Source organism: Fusarium tjaetaba (assembly GCF_013396195.1).
Source record: "Fusarium tjaetaba strain NRRL 66243 chromosome Unknown NRRL66243_c0000020, whole genome shotgun sequence".
NCBI classification, from domain to species: Eukaryota; Fungi; Ascomycota; class Sordariomycetes; order Hypocreales; family Nectriaceae; genus Fusarium; species Fusarium tjaetaba.
The window spans coordinates 122,269-146,025 of NW_023501216.1; the positions used below are offsets into that span (position 1 = coordinate 122,269).

The 23,757-nt window shown below is 48.7% G+C and overlaps 6 protein-coding genes across 6 annotated transcripts; 4 read left to right on the forward strand and 2 right to left on the reverse strand.

Annotated features, from left to right (window-relative positions):
- Positions 1 to 2,951: 2,951 nt before the first annotated feature.
- On the forward strand, positions 2,952 to 4,641 carry FTJAE_858 (uncharacterized protein; the record flags this gene model as incomplete). The annotated part of the gene is made up of 3 exons (XM_037355410.1): positions 2,952 to 3,125; positions 3,181 to 4,267; positions 4,316 to 4,641. 3 exons carry the CDS (start codon positions 2,952 to 2,954, stop codon positions 4,639 to 4,641), a joined length of 1,587 nt encoding a protein of 528 aa, XP_037212050.1.
- A 1,016-nt stretch (positions 4,642 to 5,657) lies between these two features.
- FTJAE_859 (uncharacterized protein) lies at positions 5,658 to 7,493 on the forward strand (the record flags this gene model as incomplete). Its single annotated transcript, XM_037355421.1, has 4 exons — positions 5,658 to 6,539; positions 6,597 to 6,759; positions 6,815 to 7,387; positions 7,465 to 7,493. 4 exons carry the CDS (start codon positions 5,658 to 5,660, stop codon positions 7,491 to 7,493), a joined length of 1,647 nt encoding a protein of 548 aa, XP_037212051.1.
- A 2,371-nt stretch (positions 7,494 to 9,864) lies between these two features.
- Positions 9,865 to 11,362, reverse strand: FTJAE_860 (GTPase Rho; the record flags this gene model as incomplete). The annotated part of the gene is made up of 6 exons (XM_037355433.1): positions 9,865 to 10,069; positions 10,157 to 10,311; positions 10,412 to 10,546; positions 10,590 to 10,820; positions 10,949 to 10,976; positions 11,295 to 11,362. 6 exons carry the CDS (start codon positions 11,360 to 11,362, stop codon positions 9,865 to 9,867), a joined length of 822 nt encoding a protein of 273 aa, XP_037212052.1.
- Positions 11,363 to 14,852: 3,490 nt separating this feature from the next.
- Positions 14,853 to 16,047, forward strand: FTJAE_861 (KOW motif containing protein; the record flags this gene model as incomplete). The annotated part of the gene is made up of 2 exons (XM_037355444.1): positions 14,853 to 15,308; positions 15,358 to 16,047. 2 exons carry the CDS (start codon positions 14,853 to 14,855, stop codon positions 16,045 to 16,047), a joined length of 1,146 nt encoding a protein of 381 aa, XP_037212053.1.
- Positions 16,048 to 19,923: 3,876 nt separating this feature from the next.
- FTJAE_862 (uncharacterized protein) lies at positions 19,924 to 20,236 on the reverse strand (the record flags this gene model as incomplete). Its single annotated transcript, XM_037355455.1, has 2 exons — positions 19,924 to 20,137; positions 20,184 to 20,236. 2 exons carry the CDS (start codon positions 20,234 to 20,236, stop codon positions 19,924 to 19,926), a joined length of 267 nt encoding a protein of 88 aa, XP_037212054.1.
- Positions 20,237 to 22,838: 2,602 nt separating this feature from the next.
- On the forward strand, positions 22,839 to 23,692 carry FTJAE_863 (urease accessory protein; the record flags this gene model as incomplete). Its single annotated transcript, XM_037355466.1, has 2 exons — positions 22,839 to 23,011; positions 23,056 to 23,692. The coding sequence occupies 2 exons, from the start codon at positions 22,839 to 22,841 to the stop codon at positions 23,690 to 23,692; spliced, it is 810 nt and encodes a 269-aa protein (XP_037212055.1).
- Positions 23,693 to 23,757: the final 65 nt, after the last annotated feature.

Consider the following 23,757-nt stretch of genomic DNA (forward strand, 5'->3'; position numbering starts at 1 on the left):
AACGATTCATTGAATCTTGGAATTTTAGTGAAATTGCATGGCTACTAATGAGACCTTGGCAGCAATCTGAGCAGGGCGGAAACCAATGGAGATGTTGCATTGTAGATTGTAACCTAGAGTGTGCATGTCCTTGTCACTGGAATGATACATTTGTCCAATTTGGCTTGAGAGAAAGATCTAATAACGGAGGATAATGTTATCCTCAGGTTATTTACAACTCAGAATCATGGCTGTTTTTGCACGACGATGGGAGCTTGGACATGCTCGTGTCAGGGATGAGCTTGGGTGTCATGCGTGAGCTCAGAGAACAAACATTCAACAGGAAACAAATTTCACGTAAATAGGTTTGAGAATACGATATGTTTCTGCATTGCCATTACTCAAGAAGGATGCAGCCTGAAACCGAGTCAATAGCATCTCAATGTTGATGTTTTCATGTGAATACACGGCAACAGGGATAGGAACGTATCCGAGAATCCATGTACACGTGGAGAAGAAGCCAGGCGGCCGATAATCCGACCTCGAAAGACTCGTGATACTTGGAGTACTAACTCAATGAACCAACAAATTGAGATACTGTGCATTGTGATCAATCTAGACACTGGTCAAGCGTCAAAGCGTCAACTTTACCGCCGCGTAATCTACACAAGAAGCGCCTGACAATGACCAAAAGAATCTAGAAGAAAACTGGAGCGAGCTGAGCGTTTTGAGGCTCACAGTACGGAGTATCTAGTCAGGGGAAGTTCCACGTAGAGCTGACGCTGACCTGACCGGTAGAGTGGCGCCGTTGTTTGACGCGTAAGGTAAGGAGACAAAACGCTAATTTACTGCAAGTCAATTGAGAGAACAACGACTTGAACTTGGCGATCCAATGATGTCGAGTCAAGAGATGCAAGCCCAAGGGGACTTTGGTGTCAGCTTGACGCCAGGGCATCAAGCTTTAAACTTCTTGGCCATTGATATCAGTACAGGATTGGAATTTGGTTACATGGCTGTAACGGTCTGGTTGACGAAACTCTGGGATTTAACGTTGTGATAAGGTTAGATATGGCCAAGACTTGCAAAATCGAATGGCTGTTGGGATTCAATTCCTTGACCAGGCTTTTGTTCTTCATACGCCATAGCCAATACTTTGAATATCAGCTTCAGGCAAGGGAACCACAATATTTGCTCCTGGTTTCCACAGAACGCGTGTTTCGTTTTCACCATTGACAGTTGAAAACGCCTGAATCAATCCGGCTGAAGCTTGTTTTTTCCCTTTTGCCGCTTGCTCCACGTTGCGTTGCAGCACATCTCGTGTGTGCCACTTTGTGCAGATCTTGGAGTGAGAAGTCTAACCCAAAGCATCAGCTGGAGTTCTGCACGTTAACTTATCCGTCTCAGGGGCAAAGAAACTCGGCGTTAGACCCTGTCTCGGGGAGTTTCTCACTGAACGAAAGCAGCACTCTGCATTCAATTCTGAGGCAACGTCGCTATCTTTTGGGTACGTATTTGGTATACGAGATGATGAAGTAGCACCAGGTAAGAAGAGGACAAGCATATGTATTTTCGGCCGATATCGAGGTAGCATGGGGCACAAGCAGACGCAGACAAGGCAGGGTTGAGTAATCTCCACAGCTCGAGTCCACCGTAATAAACAAGCGGCTAAGAGTAACGGGCCATTCAGAGGCTGACGACCCCTGAACCTTACAGATGAACGTTGCGTGGGTGTCCAGTGATGATCAGAGATGCACTCTGATCACGTCGACTCAAGCTGGCTGGTATGGCATGTTGTGGAGAACGTTTACGAGCGGCGTTTCTCTTTGTTGTTTTCAGGTCCCGCCGTGTTTGACGGTTGATTCAGGCTGTGAGATGATGAGATACCTGATCTACAGGTACTGGACCTTGCTGATCGTCGAGCCAAGATAACTAATGTCCAATCAATGTGGTCTACTTAGCTTGGCTTTGGATCTAGAATCAAGCCAAAGTTGTGAGAGATGAGAGAGAGAACTTTGGCCAAAGACTGAAAGACGGAAGTTCGCATCGTGGATATAACGCTGGTATCCGTATCGTGCTGTGATGGATGTGATAGCAATATGATGTGTCTCTTCTGACAACTCTTATCCCTTCCGTTCGCCTGCCTCTTTGGGACGACATCTTCAGCAGGTACAGCACCTTTAGGTCACTTTCTATCCCCTGTATCTGGGTGCTGTGCTTACCTAGTGCTAGCTGTGCAGTGGGCAGCTATCTCCCCATACCAAGACTAACCTAACCAGCCTAACCCACCTCTTCCCGTCATTCTCTATCCCTCCGAACTCCACTCACTCACCTCGACCTCTCTCTACCTCTTTTTTCTATGCTATACTCTAACTTACCTTAATTCGTAATAATTCCCTCTCCTCCTCCGACTTCTCTCTCAGCTTTATTTCTTTTCTGTTTATTTCCATTTCTCGTCTTTGTATTTGCACCTTTCTTTGTTGTCCGTTCCTCTTTTGTCTCTGTCTCTCCGAGTCTCGATCCCGGACCTCAAGCCGAGTACTCCGACTTCCGAGAAACCTCAACGCCCTGTTCCAGAAAAAGAGAGAAAGAGAGAGAGAGAGAGTCGAATTGGTCTCACTGTAACCAAGCCACTTCCATTGTGTCTGGCTTGTGTTTGTTGCATCTTCGCTTGTCCAACTTGCATCAGGTTCTGGTTATCAGTCGGCATCTTTGCTGTGCCGTTTTGTTTCCAATGCTGGGCTCGTAATTCTAATCCTTTAATACATCTCGCCAACTCTGGCTCAAGAGGCCTCGCCTCGTTTCTGCCTTCCTGTCCAGACGCGTTTGAGACAAGCTGTTCCAATTAGCTTTGGCTCTGGTCTCACTCCGTTTTTGTTCAATACAAGCCAATCCAGGTTATATCAACCACCAAGTGCATATTCTTCTGTACGCGCCAGGGAGGTTTGGTTGAATTGACTCAGTATAGCTTCAATATGCGCCCAGGATCTCTATTGGCGCAATTGGCTTTGGCCTCATCTGCCCATGCCTTCTTCCCTTATAGTCCGAGCTGGCGTGTCGATGTAGGACAAAAGCGTATGGCTCGAAGTTCCGAGAGTGTGGGCAATGGTGGTGGCGTGCGTATGGATATCAAGCAAAGATCACCTCAGGTTTGTTTCTGGAGAATTGCTTGCCACTTTCATTCAATTGACCGTTCAATTACAGTCCAGCCAACCGATAAGTGAGAGAGCAGCTCACGAAGCAGCACGATTGATCGCCAAGTATGCTGGAGGAAGCATCCCTGACACCAGTACGCTGCTCAAGCGTGACAACAAATACGATGTCATGGAGGCCACAGAATCGACAAAGAAGCACACTCAGGGTGTTGACCAGGACGGAACTGACTATTCATACTTCATCGAGGTAGAGGTTGGATCGAAAAAGAAGACAATGTACATGCTTATCGACACTGGCGCTGGATCAAGTTGGGTTATGGGCACTTCTTGTTCCAGCAAAGCGTGTCAGATGCACAATACATTCGGCGAAGGCGATTCGGACTCACTCGAAGTATCAAAATCCGACTTCAACATTGCATACGGCTCTGGAAAGGTCTCTGGTACCTGGGCAACCGACACAATCACTGTGGCTGGCATGAGCATCAACTACCAGTTCGGATTGACGCATACGACCTCGGACCAGTTCATCGAATTCGCTTTTGACGGCATTCTTGGTCTCGCCATTAACGAAGGATCCGACAGCAACTTTCTCAATGCCCTGGCCAAGTCCAAGGAAGTCGAAAAGAACATGTTCTGCGTTGCTCTGAACCGTGCAGCTGACGGTACAAACGAGGGAGAAATCAGCTTTGGCTCACCGAATCCCGACAAGTATTCCGGCAAGATCACATATACTTCCATCGGCGAAGACAATGACTGGGCTATTGAGATCGACGACATGGGCTACAACGGCAAGAAGGCAGATATCGGTGGCATCCGCAGCTTCATCGATACTGGAACATCTTTCATGTTTGGATCACCGGACAACGTTAAGAAGCTTCATGCTCTTATCGACGGAGCCCAGAGCAGCGATGGCACCACATATACTGTTCCTTGCGACAGCAACGGCAACTTGACCGTGACTTTCTCTGGAGTCGACTATGTCATCTCCCCAAAGGACTGGGTTTCTCCTCCCAATAAGGATGGCAAATGCACTAGCAATGTCTACGGGTTCGAGGTTGTGAAGGGAGCATGGCTCTTGGGCGACACCTTTATCAAGAACGTCTACGCCGTTTTTGATGCGGACGAGCGCCGAATTGGTATGTTGATATGTTGAGGTGATAAAAATATTGTGCTAATGAGAACAGGCTTTGCTACCAACGCTATCACAGATGGCTCAAGTACTGACAGTGAAGACAGCAGCTCTTCAACAAAGACCATTTCCACCACCAGTCAAGCGACCACGACGTCTGACGACACCGAAGAGACTGGCATCACAACCACCTCCGGATCAAAGGCAACTGCAGTGCCAGACATGGGTCTTGGTAAAGAATCTGTCTCATCTGGCACTGCCACTGCTGATTCAAGCGAACCTACCGAAACAAAAGACTCATCAGCACCTTCAGGGCCACTATCACAAGCCCGCTTCACATTCATTTTCTGTATAGTACCATTTTTCGCCCTCCTGGCATAAAAATAGCCAGATGAGCGGCACTACATTCTTTTTAATACCCAGATACAATCGCTAGAAGCGCAAAGAAGCGCGTATACATATTTTGAGAACTGCATAGAACACGAAGACATCGTGTGAGGAATACGAGGGCAGAGAGCTCACAGCATGGGATGACAAGATGTGGTTCGAGCTACAATGATACCCGATCGAACAGAGGATAACATGACGGGTTCCTACAGATGGCAGATGAAGCTATGCTACAAGTATTTTTTTTGGTAGACATAGACCAACACCATCAATAGAAACAAACATCGGATGGACTGAATTGCTTTCTGATGGCGCCAGTGAATCATCAGCTTGTGAATGTCAGTATCGTTGTATGGACAATCATAGCTTATTCTCACTCCTAGACGACAGTTGTAAGGTTTTGGTGGACGCCCCTTGAATACAGCCGTTGAAAAGGAGAGTATAAATTGGACCCCTATTTTTGAGTACCTGGAATCCCCAGGGTCTTGGAGTCTGGTAGGTTTGAGGCACGATCAACAACGGCGAGATGGCGTTATACCTCAGAAACGAATACTCCATAATACAACTGTTGAATTATTTCTCGAACAACAAACAAACCTTCTCAATAGAAGCCTCACCCTTTATTTAACACCTCTTCAAATACTCTTGGAATGATCCGTGCCCCTGCATAAGCCTAGACACAGCTAGCGGTCGATTCCAGCGATTTCACAAGGGGCATTACGCCAATCCCAGCGCCTATCATGCTGCAAATGACGCTAATGTTTGCTATCCATGCTTATCTGGGGGAAGGACAGACAACCAACCGACAGACCTATCCTTGGAATAGGACCTTTCCACTTACAACTTACAACCATTCGACTTTGTAGCCTTTTGCTTCGCCGTCAATCTTTTACACTAATTATTTGATTATTTCTTACTTTTTGGCATATACGCGAGCGAATCGAACATAATCCTTTACTCTTCCAGGGGAAAATGTACACGCAATACCAACTTGCTACTCCCCTTCGACAATGACGCACGCCAGGAACGATGGCCCCCCGAACCCGCACGGCGAAGACCGCGGCCTCCTAGAACGCGGGCACGATTACGACGACGACTATTTTGGTGTGGGCGACGACGACTATAGCAGTGGAAACGCCAGCGCAGATTTAGGAAAGGCTTCAGGCAAAGTCGAGACTGATGGCCAGCCCCGGACTCCCAGCCGCGTACGCTTCGACTTGACGCCGGAGATCGTGGGCGTTAGCAATGGAGAAGCTTTTGGCGGATTTGCGGATCGTGAGAGACGATCTTCAGATGATGCGTACTTTGATGTCGAGGAGGCGACGAGTCCGGGCCGGGCGCATCGTGTGCCGCTGTTGACCAACATTGAAGCGCCAAGTGTTGCTCTTGCGAACTCGATGGGGGATCCGTCGGAACAAGCTGAGCATGAGATGAATCGACCCAAGTCAGGACTCAAATCAGCTTTCATGAACATGGCGAACTCCATCATCGGTGCGGGCATCATTGGACAACCATACGCTGTGCGCCAGGCCGGACTGGTCGGAGGCATTCTCCTGCTGGTAGGCTTGACCGTCGTAGTCGACTGGACGATCTGTCTTATTGTCATCAATAGCAAGCTCAGCGGAACGAGCCATTTCCAAGGAACAGTTGAGCATTGCTTTGGACACTCCGGGCTGATCGCTATCAGTGTTGCGCAATGGGTCTTTGCGTTTGGCGGAATGGTCGCATATGGTGTCATTGTTGGCGATACGATTCCTCATGTTCTGGTCGCTGTGTGGCCAAACTTGTCGAATGTGCCTGTAATAGGACTCTTGGCAAATCGACAGGTCGCGATCGCGGTGTTTGTGATGGGCATTGCGTATCCCCTTACGCTGTATCGCGATATTTCAAAGGTGAGAATTACAACGTGGACCGGCCTGCTGGAACATGGACTGATGAGATTTGAGTAGTTGGCCAAGGCAAGCACGTTTGCGCTTGTTGGTATGGTGGTTATTGTCCTCACCATCCTTATACAAGGCATCTTGACGCCCTCGTCAGAACGGGGCTCGTTTACTCCTTCACTCCTCCTCTTCAATGGTGGTTTCTTCCAGGCCATTGGTGTTATTTCATTCGGTAAGGATCTGTCCTGATAACTTGATTTTATGGCCAGAGTTGCTGACCTATACAGCTTTCGTTTGCCATCACAACTCGCTCCTGATCTACGGGTCTCTCAAGACACCTACCATTGATAACTTTTCTCGAGTCACTCATTACTCAACTGGTATATCGATGGTGTTCTGTCTTGTCCTCGCTCTAGGTGGTTTCCTTACTTTTGGTGACAAGACGCTAGGCAATGTTCTCAACAACTTTCCAGCAGACAACACCATGGTCAACATAGCACGTCTCTGCTTTGGCCTCAACATGCTCACCACCTTGCCCTTGGAGGCATTTGTCTGCCGTGAAGTGATGTTGACATACTTCTTCCCTGACGAGCCCTTCAACATGAATCGCCATCTCCTCTTCAGCACAAGTCTTGTTGCGTCAGCTCTAGTGCTAAGTTTGGTGACTTGTGATCTTGGTGCTGTGTTTGAGCTTGTTGGAGCCACGAGTGCTGTGGCCATGGCTTACATCTTGCCTCCATTGTGCTATATGAAGTTGACGACACGAAGCTGGCGGACATATATGGCGGGTGCGGTGGTCGTGTTTGGCATGATTGTCATGGTCATTAGTGTGATCCAGGCTGTGCAGAAGATGATCAACAGTGAGTTCCCCTGTATGCCCTGTGAAGATCTGGGTAGTCGACTATTGGACGTTGGAACATGTACTGACACTCCGCAGGCAAAGATGGACCGGCGCAGTGTGTATAAGTACCAGGCGTTTCTTACCTTTACCTTTTCCCTTTTTTTTATAACAACATCATATCATAACGAAGCACAACAGACATAGACCCTACCGGGACAAAAAGCGTGTAAGATAGTACACATGAAAGCAGGATGCGTGACTGCAGGGAGTATCGCTGCTTGAGATATATAAATTATGTAAAAAAGGCGGATGATTTGGATGGAAGTCTATCAAATAAGATCAAAGAAAACCATGTACCCTGTACATTGGATCGTGTAAGGAGTTGCATGGCGTGATATCGGTATTTCAATCATGATAGAGTTTTCAGTTCTTCGGCAGATGAACTCGTATTCTTATTGCTCTTCTTATCTCTGCTTATGGGTGAGGTGAAGCTATGATGTCTGGCGATGTAGTCACCATGCTTTGACCAACAAGTCGAAGCCAATACTCCTGGTTAATAGCAGCATTTCGGAGAAACTATTGCTTTCAGACCTTGTGTATTTCAACATTCATATCGCAAGAACAACTTATTCATACACCGCTGAAGCTATTATGACCTGTTCCTCACACGATCCTTCATTCCCCACCCATCTCCAACACAACTCTCAACCTCCGCGGGATAACGCAACATGACTTACACTATCTGTTCTCCAAAACAAGTCAGCATCCATACAGTGTGCCACGTTATTGCCGTACCTCACAGCAAGTGGATCACATAGAGAAAGTGAAGCTACAAAGAGGACAAGCACAAGGAGAGGGGTGTCACACGCAACGAATAGCAGGAGGGGGTAAAACAAAGCAGAAGCCCGCTATTTGCGCTTACAGGTAAAGAACCCCGCTTTGGGATAGAGAAACATACGTAAATCTCGTGTGAGAGAGGACGGGAATGGATTTGTTTGAGGTTGACAGTTGGTTATATATTAGGTTGCCTTTCCCCTCTTTCTGTGGTCCCTTCTTCAGTGCTCTCTCTCTGTAGCCATCTCCATACATCCAAACTAGGTTCATCCCTTTCTATCCTCAACACACACTCGTCGTATATCAATCACTCAAGATGCAGCCTCTTGTTGACTACCATGACAACACTTGCCCCAAGTGCAACGCCGCCATCGAGGGCGCCGGCAAGACTTGCGGTAGCTGTGGTGCTGTATGTCTAATACTTGCCCTCTCGTCTCTCCCTTATCTTACATGATGCTGACTGCTTTCAGCACTGCCCCGTCTAAACTCCGCAAAGAACAAGAGACAGATTCACGATGAAATGATGAGACGGACGAGAAGTTGTTTATACCGGTGTTAGGCTAGGCCAGGGATGCATACAACGGAGTGTGGTTGGGGGTTTGGGTGGTTGTTGTGATGAGGCCGCTCTTCGATAGCGGCACTCTTTTCTTGGACGGTTTATTTGTGCATGCATTGGGTGGTATTGTGAAGCAGAGGATACGCTCGCTCGCTCATTGTTTTATCTCGATACTGAGGAAGCAAGATTGATATTCACCTCATATTATCGTATATGCGTGCATCGTGAACTGTCCCTCTTGAGCTGCGCCGCGCTCGCATAGCTGATCATAGCAACTGCCTCACTTCCACAGTGATTGATGGGATTACATCACCGGTATCACCCAAACCAAAATAGGCTCGGCGCCGATCAAAGAGTCTAGCATGGGATGGGGGCCACATGACTAGACATTGGCACGTGGACAAGGAGGCTGTCTTTGATAAGACCAGTCAAGATACGCATACCAAGACGGATAAGCATCTTGGTTCAAGTTGGTTTGAGGAATGACAGCCAGTCATAAGCAGTGTAACATGACATGTCAATGCATAATAAGTTACATACAAACAAGACAGGCTACTAAGGTAGGTCTAGATACTCAGATAGGGAGGGTCACGTCGTTCAAGAGCATACTGTACGTACAATAACATCACAAAAACATATAGACAGGATATACAAAAAATCAAGAGATTAAACAGGCAGGCCCTACGCAATAGATGTCCCATCTCCATGGTCTAAGTAACGGTCTCGAGGCTTCAAGAGAAAAAACGAAAAGATTTATGGCCTGGACCGACGTGGTTCCCCCAGCCGGACCCCATATCCACACACAAGCAGACTCAAACGCTCTCGCCGTGACCAGCCCACGGAGCCTCTCTCGGCCTCCTGACACCTCTCCCTGATAGTTCCTCATCTGTCAGTCCGTAGTGACCAACAGACCTGGCAGGAGAGCGAGGAACGAGAGCCACTCCTCATCCTCCTCCTCAACAGCCCCTCCAACAAGAAAAAAGACATCTGGCCCACCTCCCCCATGCGCGACAAGCACATACATAAAACAAAGGTCCCGCTCGCATGCCAGTGGTGATAATAAAAAAGACGAGGTATCTGCCGGGAAAAGTAACCACCTGCAAGATTCAGGAGGTCCAAGAAACCATGGGCTCTGCCGACAAGAAAACCATCAATCCAGCGAGAAGGGTCGGCGCGTAGGCCGATGGACCAGACATGAGCGAGACGATATCAAACTCCAGATTCCGAGAAAACCGATGCATGCCGACAGCCTTCTTCTTCTTGGCTGCCACGAACCCGTATCCGAACTGCCGGGGCCAAGTTGAGGTTGAACTGGAACGACAAAGGATTACAACGCAGGGTCAAGCCACGACACGTGCGCGTGGACTGCGCTCAGAGGGCTTCCATAGCGCCCTTTACAGAACAAGGCACTTCTTGTGCTTGCTACCACGGGTGCTTCGCGACAGCAGAGCAGCGCGAGTAGCGTGCTCAAACACCTCGCGGACGCCCTCGTTGGTCTTGGCTGAGCACTCAAGGTACTTGTAGGCAGCGATCTTCTTGCGAACCTCCTCACCCTATCGATAACCGTTAGCATGTTTTAAGATGACGTGCAGCAAGCTGGCCAATCAAGTTTCAAGAGCTTGATTTGGCGCTTGTTGGGGCAATATATCGTACCTCCTCGGGGGAGACAGGCTTCTGGCTGGTCTTTCGGAGCTCCTCAATGGTCTTCTGGTCGTATCGCAAGTCCTTCTTGCAGCCGACGAGAATGATAGGGAGACCTTGGCAGAAGTGCAGAACCTCAGAGATCCACTGTAAGAGCACGTGTCAGCAAAGTTGTATCAAAGAAACTGACATCCAGCCATCTGGCACTGGAGGGAGAACAAACCTTCTCCTGGACGTTGTCGAGAGAGTCGGGAGAGTCAACAGCGAAGCAGATCAGGATAACATGGGAGTCGGGGTAGGACAGGGGTCGAAGACGGTCGTAATCCTCCTGACCAGCAGTATCCCATAGGGCGAGCTCGACGTGCTTGCCATCGACCTCGACATCGGCGACGTAGTTCTCGAAAACGGTGGGGACGTAGACCTGAAGGCGGAATTGTCAGCAGGGAGGTTTTTGTGGTGATGCCCGTTGCATGATACGGCTGTTTGTCAAGCCGCGTGGCTAAGCGTGCGAAGGTTGAAAGGCAACGCCGCAAGAAAGTCAATTCTTACCTCGGGGAAAGTGCCCTTGGAGAAAACACTGCAGGATTGATTAGCATTGTGTTGATCAGGCGGTAAAGATTCATGATAGCGATGATGGTAATGAAAACGGCGACGGAGGACGGTGAGGTGAAGCAAGGGGGATGTGCGTCTATCACGGTAACGATAGAGCTGATGGCGACAAGCGATGTGAAGCGCTGGGCTGTCCAAGAAGCCAGAAACCATCACATAGTCCTGTTCTTGAGGATTCTGTTTGATAGAGACATTGTGATGCCAACGTGGAGATGGATAGGAACGTGATGGGCGACGGGAAGTCGACTTTGAAGTCGTGTCGTGTCGTGATAGAAGGCCAACTCACATCAACAAACAGGTTTTACCACAAGCACCATCGCCGACAATGACGAGCTTTCGGCGGATCTCAGCCATGGTTATTGATTAGATGTGGTTTTTGGTTAAAAAGTTGAGAGAAATGGACGAAGATTGCTGGCGTGAAATGCGAGCTTGAGCTTGAGCTTGGGAGATGGTGCAGGTTGTGAGTTTCGCGGAGAGCGGCGGCTGCGGGTCGATGGGGATGGGAGATGGGAGATGGATGGATAGAGAAAGAGGACGGGAGAGTTATGAGTTGGGTTAGGTCAGGTTGGGACTGGCAGTAGAGAGAGCGAGCACCTCAGTCAGAAAAGAGACGCGAGGAAGAAGAAGGGGCTTTGGTTTTTTGGGTGAAATAGGCTTGGGCTTGGTTTTTTTCTCGCTAGGACTAGGGGCCCGACTGCACTGCAGGCACTGGAGCGATAGCCCGGGGCGGGCGCCAGGACTGGATAGGACCCAACAGTGGGTGGGCAAGCACAGGACAGCAGGCAGCCAGGGCAGTTCAAAGGAAAAGAGAGAGGTACCTCCGAATAGCGTGTCAAGAGTGCTGGAATCAAAGTACCAAGTGCCAGTATCAGAGGTCTTGGTGCCGGCGATGCTGGGGGTTGGGCAGGGTTGTTGAGTTGAGGACAACCAAGGCGTTTGCAAATCGCACTGTGTTTTGATAGCGTAGGTACCTACCTATGGATCTAAGAGCTTAGAGCAGACAATGACAGCTGAAAGTAGGTTTCGGCTTTGAATCAGAACCAAGTTTGGAGGTTGATTCACTTGGCTAATGCTATATGCCTCTAGCTTGTCATATATCCTTTGTGCTTATTTGAACTATCATATCGAAAGTGTCGACAGCCGTCCGCGTAGATAAGCCTCCCGAACATCACATCACATCACATCCAGGGCATCTTCAATCAGTCCGGGATTGACAAGGCTGCAGCAAGCTTTGTTGTTTCCCTCCCGTCTGTTGCTGGGGCTGCGAGCTGCTGGGGCCCGGACTGGGCTCTTTGATGATGAATGTTTCCCCTGGACTGGGCTGGGCTCAAAAAAAGAAACACTCACTTGGCCCTTGGTCAAGGTACACTTTGACCGATATTTCCACACACAAACGGTACTTCTGCTCCGTCACATTACGCGGAAAGGGCCCATCCTGAGGCAACCAACGGCGTAGCCCTGGCTTCGGCTGGTGGGTGGCAACAACCGCTAACACCGTCTCCTTTTCAGTGAGTGATTAGTGGGGTCTGGTCACAGTGCGAAAGGTTCTGGGCAGTGCGCGTCACAAGCCTCCCTAGGTCTGCTAAGTTATTTCCCAGGAGGGGAATTAACTGACCCAGTTTATCCATCTTACCGAGAGTGCTCCGCCAAACTTTCAGTGGCAGATGCAGGACGGGACAGATTGGATGGATAGATGTGCGGGAGGCCCGTTGTTATTTGGTAGGTCGCTTGGTTGCTTTTGCTCTGCTTGCATGCAGTGGTTGCGTTGTGTTGCGTCGTTGACCATTTACGTGAGTCTGAAACAGAGAATGCCAGTGATAATGATGACGAGATGAGATAAGAGCCGGCTGCTTGATGAACTGGTCGATGACATTGGACGACGGACAATATCATGGGCCAGGGTAACGGCGTTGGCCGTTTGGTCAAGCCGGTTTAGTTTGATTGACGGACTGACGGTCAATGAGAATGAGCTGCTACAAACTGCAAAGATGGCTTCTTTGAGCTGTACTGTACCGACCTACCTACCTACGCTGTCATTCTTCACAATGACAGAGGCGAGGTCCTCTTTCTGACTCTTTGCCGGTCTATCAGCCATCCCGTCCTTCTGCACAATTCCTATCGGTCTGACGTGCTCAACAGTCCTTGGTCCATCAGACAGTCCTGCTGCGGTGTAGATGTTGGCTTTAAGTTGCTTGGTGCTTCACTATCATCTCATCTAGACATGCACGATGGAACGCTTTAGGCTCCATAGCGCCGAGGCTGAAACCGTGGCTCGGTTTCTATCATCTGAAGAGGATGAGTCTAATCAACCAGCCATCAGCCTCAGAGGTCCGTGATTGAATCTGTCCTCATTGGAAAGCATTGAAAAGCCTTCTTGTGGATTGCCTAGATCTGCCTTTCTGTGATTTCCAGCTGGGATCTGGCGGCTATCACCAACGGCTGTTCAAACTGTTGTGGATGGCATGAGGATAGCACCCATTTTAAATTTTTGATAGACGTTTGAAGTTGATGACCTTGATTTCCGGCTGATTACTGCCGGGAAGTTGACAATGCTCTCTCTGTCTCCTGCTTTGACTCCTATATACGGAGTAGCTCCATCGCTAACATATTCTCATGTGTTTCCGCGTCATCAATCACCGCCCAAGGTATCTTCACAAACAAAGAGAAGTGAAGCTGGCACAAGCTTCTAACCCCTGGTCCGTCATGCAATGCGCCCTGTGCCATCCCGCCTCCGCGTGCCAAAGCCAAAAGCCTAGGGCGACGGAACGGCCAGTAATAAGAGCTTACAGTGGGCAGCAAAGTCCTACGCTGGCCCAAAAGCGTAGGACTTTCATCCAACCTCCTCCCCTGATTATCTTGCCTCTAGGCTCAAGCCTCAAGGACCCTGATTGACGGGCTAGACGGGATATGTATCACGGACGATTAGGGTCAGTCATGATACTCGTACATTTGTATATCAAGTCCAGAGGTACGAAAGCTAAAGCTCTTGATCCTAAATGTAAGTTAGTCTCAACTTTGGTGGCTCTTTGATGGGTTTCATTAATTGAGCATCGTCTTCTTCTAAACTCTTAGGTTTTCTTGCTCCCTGGGGCCAGGATTATTTGATTGTGTCTGCCACATTCGTGATTCTGACCGCCAAATACGTGCTGATCTTGAAGGTCATCCTCAGAGACCTCTCAGCGGCAATGCAACCCCAGCCTTGATGATTGATCAATATGTGAACTCATGTGTGATATATTATCACTTCGTTGCTATTCGGAGTGATATTGGATTAGCAAGTCATTCTGTCACATCTGCATGATTCTCGTCCCAGACCGGTTTCAATAGAGGTTGCATGACGAAAGAAAAACAAGCATTGCGATGAGATAGACTTGCAGGGCACAAGAAATGGACCAGTGGAGTACTCACAGAAGAATCACTGAGATCTATGTGTCTAATCAAGCATCATTATATGCAGTTGAGTGGATGTGGACTGCTTTGGTAGAACAAAAGAGGTCTGCCGTGGTGTTAAAAATGGCATAAATGATAGTGTGAGCTCATCTCTCGTAAGCTATAGCAGTGAGAGTCATGTAAAAAGAATTGCAGCTCGACATCACAGCCTCTATAGTAACACAACATGAAGCTATCATGAGCATAGTGCGGGGTACAGTGCTTGGCCACTATCCGCACCTACACTACTGCGGCTAATTCCGTTGGACGTAGAGAATTTCCAGCTCAACCACGCACTCCACAACGAATTATCGTAACGCCCAGCGACAATTCGGCGCCAACAGCTTCAATCCGCTCAATGAGCTGCTAGAGCCTGCGAATCCCCTCGATCAATCCTCGCAGCTCGTTCTCCGCCATGCAGAAGCTTGCCAAGCGGGTCGTCCAGGCCCAGCGCCAGGCTGGCCGACGAGCCCAAAAAGCCGCCAAATCTGAAGAGAACAATTACAAGCTCCGAAACCGACAGGCCATGCGAGCGGCTGTCTCTGAGGTCCGACAGAATCTGCAGGATGCGCGAAGGGCGAGACAGGAAGACTGGGCACTGGGCCCTATTGCTCCCAAGCGGGATCTCGGCTTTAATGGCTATGGCATGTTTGGGGAGGGTGTACGAACGGATTGGTCCAACTATGGCCTTTACCGGCCAAGACCTGAGGTTCTGGCTAAGAGGTGTGCTTGGGCTGGTGGTTTGAAGCAGCTTAACCTTGCCGTTTCAGACCGTGTGGTTATCATGGATGGACCGGACAAGGGCAAGATTGATCGCATCAAGACGATCAATGCTCAAGGAGGATATGTTACTCTCGAGAAATGTCACAGGGTAAGCACCATAACTCGGTAAGGCTTGAGTAGGGACTAATGATTCCTAGGCTATCTCTTCTGGTATGTTTGGAAACGACAGTCGCTCTCAGCCCATGCCCCTCTCGATTGGTTCTATTCGTCTCGTCTATCCTATCGCCAACCCCGAAACCGGAGTCACAAGAGACGTCATTATCAATGAGCTTAAGGCTATTCCCCCGAACATGAAGTCCCCCAACATGAGCTTCGACCGATGGGAATACGGAAACAAGTGGGATCGAATTGTTCCTGGAATCAATGTTGTCATCCCCTGGCCCGAGGTTGAGGCCCCAGAATTCGAGACTTTCGATGGTGATACCATCCGTGAGACTGTCGATAACCGAACGTTCTACTACAACCTCCTCTCCCCTCCCATGCCCGAGACCGTTATCGACGAGTTGCGAAACAAGTTCTCCAAGTTCCGAACACGCCACGAGGAGTGGTATGTGGAGCAGAAGGAGGCCGAGGCAGCAGCAAAGAAGGCCGAACAGGAGTCTATCAAGTCTATGCAGACTCCTCTGCAAGAGTTCCACGAGATGCAGCGCGAGAAGCGTGCTGCCGAGGGAGAGCCCGAGCTCAGCACAGAGATGTTGGAGAAGCTTGGAGCTATTCTTGCTCAAAGGAAAGAGGCTGCTGCTCTCAAGAAGAAGAAGGCTGGCGTGCCAAAGGCGGCGGCTGTAGATGCTTCGATACCCCCCTCAACAACACCTCCGGCTCAATGAATGAAATGGGAAAACGGGGGGCTGGGAATTGGATAGAGGATGGCGTGCCAGGGGTGGTACGAATAACGTGTAATTATATCTGTGCAACAATGTACATCATGAAACGCGAAATAGACGCATGGTCTTGTCCCTTCATTATAACTGAGGTCTGGTTCAAATGTGTGGTTGCAAGCGGTGAGCTGGTTCTGATGACCCCCAAGACAAGGCAGATATTCCTCAAGACTTGGTATCTGCGCCGGAATGTTACGGGCTGAGACTAAAAGCTGACACCATTGAATCTCGAGTTCAAGTGCAACCTACAGCTGGACTTCATGTTGTGGGCCAAGCAAAGGAGACAGCGATGTTTGTTCATTCGGTCTGTATACAGGTCAGTGTGCCGTCTTGGTATGCACTTTAAGAGCTCGGTTTCAGCGTTAATAAGTCCAGGGTGTCTTGGGCCATTGTTATGCCTGGAGGCTTGCAAGGCCTCCCCTGGTACACATTATCCAGGAGTTTGAACAAGGGCGATGATTCATCCATTTGCCTAGAATTTATATCTACAGAACAAAAGTCGAGGTGATATTACAAAATAACATGTAGTATGCTACTTAATGACCAATATACTGGGGCGAGTCTTCTTGGAGTCTCTTATAGCTTCGAGTCCTTTGGTCCTGAATAACCGGCCTCATTTCCAGTTGCCTTATTATCAGCCATGGACCTCATCAGTAGTCGATCTTGAAGAGAGGACGTGTTGTAAATGTATGGCTCTAACATATTCGTTTCGGTTGTGTTTCTGAGGAGTGAATATATTAGCTCAAGTCATGATATGATCAAGTATGTGTATCTCACGGTGGAGTGTCACCCTTAGGGATAGTGTCAGTGTGGGTTGAGTCGCAAGGCATGGCGGAGGCGAAGGGGATATCGGAAATTTACTGAATGGTAAAGTGCCCGTGTTGGGGTGTGTTAAGGAACGTGGTGAATAGAATTAAAAGATAAAAGTAGAATGTCGTTCAGCGGTACTTCTTCAACATTGGAAGATGTGAGAACTCAGAGCTATGTCCTGAAAGAGCCATGCCTCAAAGCATGAGAGTTACGAGAATGAAAAGGGACTTTACGGCCTTTTATAATGCTTCAGGGGATACCTAAGGATCAACAGGCTTGAGTTACGTCCTGTCAAGACAAGATACATACAACATCCTCAACACCATCAAACAGCCCGGGCACCGAAACGCCCGCATTTCCAAACACAGCCTTTCTACACCGGCGATCCTATCATGAACGAGGCATGAGAAAGTGCAGGCGGCGCAAGGAGACAGAATAGGACTCGAAACCTTGGTCTGTTGCCACAACCGAAGAAGCGGTCTCGAAGTTGATGCCAATTTGACATCTGCATCAACATGTAGTGGTGTGTAGATTGCCTTTTCCTAACCAGGCACCTGGCTCATCAGTGTCTCAGTCACCTAATGAGTAGGTATCTTTTCCACGTTGCGTATTATTGACCTGCGGAGAGGAGTGGTTGGGACAGGAACAGAACCAACACAGGCCAATAATTTACGAACCCACCCTCCCAATGTGCACACTCGTTTTCAGCCTGCTGCATACGACAGAGAAGCGGTGAGCTTTCAACAATCATCTGAATGGATGATTTCTGGTCAATGATGCATTATGTATTCGAAAGGGGGTTACATTCATGTAAGTGAGTGCCGTATCTAGTTTTTCTGCATCGATCCTTTGATGCACAAGCGATTCTGCATGCTTTGCATCGCTTAGTTGATTGACAGCTGGGACTTACTTAGCAAACTACCCCAGTCCAGCAGAGGGAAGAGACAACTCGGTCATTCAGATCATGAGGCTCTTCGGCGGACTTTCCAAAGGACTCAGCCTCGTGGGGGGCTCGGCCTTGTTGAGGCCACCCATTCAAATATCCCGATACAGAGCGGTGTGCCCTAGTCTATTCCATAGCCATCGACGCAAGAATGATAACAGAGGATATCATTTGGACATGAAGACGCGACCGTAAAGAGCCGGGCGTATTTTGAGTTGATCTACCGTATGCTTGTCCTTCTCCAAAGATATCCTTAGCCTACGGATGCGATCCGGCTCCTAGGATATCCACTTGTGGTTGCTGACACTTGAGACAGACGCATCTCAATCCCAATCCGTTAAGATTAGCATATATAAGGATAATTAATGACTCGCTCCGACCAAACAAAGTCAAGAATCTTTCCCCCCTTTATGTTTTGGGCCCCGGCAGATCTTACATGCCGCGCATAGCCACGTGGAATGAAAGGGCCGTGCCTTGAGCTTGGATTCAGCTGGAGAACAACCCTGTTGCGTACGCTATATGAGTCTTAGCGAATCGACTAGTAATTAAAAAACACGAATTCGAGAACCGATCGACATGTCCGTGAGTCTTGCTAAGTTTCAGATTCGTCAAGACTGATTTCCAAGTGTTGTAGGGATATGTATGTTCTAGGGACGCATACGACCTGCCACGTTGGGTAACTTGTGCGTAGCTTACACAGTTGTAGCAAAATAATTAAAGAACAAAGAGATAACGACTGAAATATCTTGGTCATAGTATTGTAGTCCATAATAATTTCTGTAGTAGAAAAGAAGAAGAAACACTTGGTAAGATGCGATGCTACAGACACTGATAATGCTAGGTCAGGGGGGCTCATAGCTCTTGTGGCAAGGTAAACAATGTGATCTGTGTATATAAGATGGAATAGAACTATGGCATTATAGAGATCCGTTCTCGTCAAGGCAGGGGGTCATTGTGTCAAAGCTTGCCCTTATCCTCCGGGGGGTCAGCCACCTCCATCTTTTCTAACGAGCCCGTCGCAGACACAACACCAGGGTTCTTCGCCCCAGGAAACTGAAGCAATCTCTCCTGAAGAGATGAAACATCGTAAATGAATCTATTGAGCACGAAAGCATCTTCTGGAGGCCTGGATGCAACAAGTCAGTTGCCTGGTGACTGGCGGTTGCGGAGTGTTACTTGCTCCTCTCGAGTTTCCAAAGCAGGGATTTGAGAAACAGTATCTTTTGAAGGCATTGCTTGTCGAATGAGGCTTCTGAGTTGGAGAAAGAAGATAAAGAAGTGATGGGAGGGAGAATTTCGGAGGGTATCTGGGAAAGTGTGTTGAACGCCTTTCACGGCTGAGATCTGAGGAGAGACTCCAAGAAAGGGGGTGTCGGGACTGAGCAAGAGGGGGACCAGTAGTTCCAGGGCATAAGAAGAGAGCAAAAGGAAGTATAGAAAGGGGACCGGGGAGAAGAATGGAAGTCTTTATAGCCCTGGAGTCGGTGCTCCAGGGTATAGCAAGTCAGCTCCAGGTCAACTTGGTCAGCTCGAGCACTGAGAAAGCCGGGGGAAGGGGAGAAGCGGAGCAGGATTGGGAGAGCTCCGTGACGGGACCTCAGAAGACGCAGAACGGGCGCTTACAGACCACAGGCTTGAACCAATGACTCCCGACTATCCGGGCCGAGATGTGGGTACGCACACAACCTCCGTGTGATTCGGGAAAAGCGGGGCTTCCGGGGCTGTTCCGGTCAAAATCCCGGTTCATTGTGCTGCGACTAGGCGGCCTTGGGTTAAGTGGAAGACAGGTAGGGAAGGTGTAAGGGCTTTAGTTATGATTTGAGTGATCTCTTTCATTTGACAGTTAAAATATTCGCACGGTATTCAGGGGTCGGCGCGGTGACTGAAGTGTAAGATATATACTGGGAACTACGATATATATGATGCGCATTCGCGATAAGAAATAGTCCAATAGTAATACAATAAAGCAACATCGTAGCTAAGTCCATTTGTGTGACTTAGAAATAGAGCGCAGTCTGTAAAGGCCGTCAAAGGGTCATAGCAGGTCTAGTGTACACTGCGACTATAGAAGCTCAAAGTCGACTTTTCGGGGAAGAGGGTTCCTTCATCATAGCATCCAGATCTTGAACCTCAAGTTCGCCATGGCTTTCCTGTCCCACAATTTCAGACATGTTTTCCGCTGGTTCTGGCGCAGTGTTACTGGCTTCAGCTCTGCACAGGAGATGTTCCTGGACGGAATCGGTGTCGTAGATGTACGGCCCCAGCATCAAGCCGCGACATTTGGCCCTATAGAATGTCAGTATGAGACATTGTGAAGGATATTTTGACTAACGGCTTCCGCTCATGTGTGCTGTTTGTTGGAGTTTGTGGATTCTCAGAAGCCATGACTGGTAGCAACACACTACAGTGCTCTTGTCGTGAGGAAATCCAAGAATGAGAAGGAATGTGATATAAACGACCAGCGCCACCGCTTCTCGAAGCCCAAAATGGCTTGTAGGGGAGAGAAAGAGACACGGAGAATGCGATGGAGATCGGACTTTGCCAGCAAGTGGTCAGAATCGCGGTTCATGTCTTCAGTTTATATAGTTATCAAGTCCTTGATTCCTGGCAGCAAATTCTACCATTCCAGTCTCTGTCAGCTCTCGGGTTCAATCATGAGTGGCTTGATGGCCAGATGAGGCACCTGCATGAATCAAGATTCGATTGCGCATGTGCCGACAGGTAAGAGGACTCGATCGGATCTATCATATTCTGCGATCGAGAACTGTTCCTGTCCAGGGATGATGTGGCTGCAAGAGCATGACTGATGCTACTGGACCATACAAGCTGAATGAGAGAAGAGAGACAATAGACCACACATACATGCTGCTCTCGGACCTGACAGCAGGCACGATGACCGGGGCCCCGTGATATTGCGCCCAGATATTGTGGTATCGGCTTCTGGACTGCTACACCTAGGTGTGTGCATGTAGGACTTCCCGCTCCAGGCTGAGACATCGTGCAGGTTTGACTATCAACGTACGATGCAATGCAGCCCGAAATGAGATTGGGCATTCGTCATAACGGATCGGAGAGGCAACTGAGCCCAGGCATTGTCACTGGACGTTTTGTCTAGTCCCGATAGTATGGTGCCAGGATCTAGATAAAGATTTAGGGGCATGCATATGCAGTCATACAGCCAGCCTCCCCAACGCGGTACCTGCAAAGAAATGACTCGAGTACAGTTCTAAGGCAGATCGTTATTACTTCCGAACCCCTTGACCAGCTGTTCACTCCGCGGAGAGCGCAACGCCACAATTGTGTTCGAGACCAACCCGCTGACATCGACTTCGTAGGAAGTCACTTCGGTCTACGACGAATCTACCGGTCAACAATAGTATGAACATAGTATAGACGACTCTCAGTGACTATGAAATGATTTAATTACTTTCCTTGAATGTTTGACACTGGTTCATCAAGAAGTAGAATGTGATGACTGATTGACCTCACACCTAACACAAAAACCACCCCGCAAGTAGACGTTGGACACGTTTGTGGCAGCTAAACTAAGCCGTTGTGCTAGTTTCGGAATTGTCAACATTATCGATCGCGCACTCTCGCGAAAGAATGATAAGTGACAAGAGACAAAAGCAACGTAAGGTCTTCCGTAACCACATTCTATCACATCTCAATTATGTGGCACAGCCTCAAAGAATGATTCGCTGGCTCCCCTGTCTAAGATCAGATCATGTTGAGGACACGGACGCAACCTGCATATAAAACGCCTGTGCACTGCCAGGTGCAGTTGTTGTCGCGATTTCGCAGCTACTGTAATTGCCGGATCTCGTCATGCATCTGGCCGTATGAGGCTATGTCCGATCTGCCTTGTGGAGGTATGTTGTATTCGGCTGTAGAGGTCTGATATACATAGTAATTGTAATCTCTCAATTTGCTGTGGCTTGTCCAGAAGCCAATGATCGACGGGTTCGGTTGTTCATCCGCTCAATCCTCCGCCCGGCATGTATGTCGTGTGCTTTCTTTTTATGACAGCTAGTCCGTTAACTAGAATCTGTCACATTTACCTGTTCGAAGCGTGCCTCTATCATTTTCTGTTGCGAACAGGGGCTCAAGCGTTTTTGAGGATCATGTAGTCGGTTGCCTTACCTGTTTATCGACTCAACAACAACAGATACGTCTCCATAGAGTAGCCAAAGTCTGTCCCTTATGAAGACATCTTGTTCAAGAACTCTCAATAAGAAAACCTAATGTGGTGTAGTGGTCAAGCATTTCCAGGTCTCACACGGCAACGCCTACTACGCAGAACCGTGCCCGAAAGGGGGGGAAGACCCAGGTTCGATTCCTGGCATTAGGATCTATTTTTGACTCTATTCCTTGATATTCTGTCTGATTCTTTGGCTGAAATTTAAGGATATGTGTGGTTGTCTTCGATAAGCAAAACCTTGTCACTCTATAGGTTACAAAAGGAAAGGTTAAGGAGCCACAATACAAGAGAGAAAAGGATGTTAAAATAACAGCAATAACTCACAATGTATTAAAGTAAGACTGAATACGTCAAGTCTAAAGTGCTATGAAGCTATTTGGCATATGTTCCTCGATCGAGGATTATGGTATAAAGAGTGCCGATTGTCATTGGACGGTTTTCAGCATGGCACTAAATATGTAATCTCCGGGAACATGCCTGAGACTTTCAGTGCAACACTCACATATCTAGGATGCGTAAAACATCCAATTCATCCAGACAAACCATGATGGTCCATGTTGAATATCCGTGTAAGTCGAATAGTCCCACTTTTCCCGGCCGCCGGCCAGCGGGCTACCGCCGGGCGAAGGTTCTGTCTCCACCCACTAAACCCCTCCCCCACGTCAGTATTTGGAGCTTCAAGCCGATAAGGGCAGCCTCTATATTCTTATCTAAAGCTTCCCCTCCCTATCTTAGTTCTAGCAACAAAACCTTCCTCAAGCTAGGTTCACTTAAAAGCTGTTCATCATGTCGCACTCTCACGATGGTCACTCTCACTCTCACGATGGAGGCTTCAATGCTGTTGAACATGGCCACTCCCATGAGATCCTTGATGGCCCGGGAAGCTTTTTGGGTCGCGAGATGCCAATCGTAGAGGGACGAGAATGGTCCGAGCGAGCTTTCACTATTGGCATTGGAGGGTGAGACTCTAACTCAATCGTAATGGCAAAGCTGACTTGATTAGTCCCGTCGGTTCCGGAAAGACTGCACTCATGCTTGCTCTCTCCCTTGCGCTCCGAAAGGAATACTCCCTCGCTGCTGTGACGAACGACATCTTCACCCGTGAAGACGCAGAGTTCCTCACCCGAAACAAAGCCCTCCCACCTCCTCGCATCCGTGCCATTGAGACCGGTGGCTGCCCGCACGCTGCCGTCCGTGAAGATATCTCCCAGAACCTCGCTGCATTGGAGGACCTGCATCGCGAGTTCGACACCGATATTCTCCTCATTGAATCAGGAGGCGACAACCTCGCTGCGAACTACAGTCGTGAACTTGCCGATTTCATCATCTACGTCATCGATGTCAGCGGCGGTGACAAGATTCCTCGAAAGGGTGGTCCTGGCATCACGCAGAGTGATCTTTTGGTTGTGAACAAGACCGATCTGGCCGAGATTGTTGGTGCAGACCTTGGTGTTATGGAGAGAGATGCTCGAAAGATCCGAGAAGGCGGACCAACGGTCTTCGCGCAGGTGAAGAAGGATGTTGGCGTCGATCACATTATCAGACTGATCAAGAGCGCATGGAAGGCCAGTGGTGCAGAGGAGGAGAGACGAAGCAAGGGAGGTCCCAGACCAACAGAGGGTCTGGAGCAGCTGGAGTAAACGTTCACACATACATATATCAAAAAGGACACTATTGGAAATAGTCATATAAGAGGAAAGGAAAA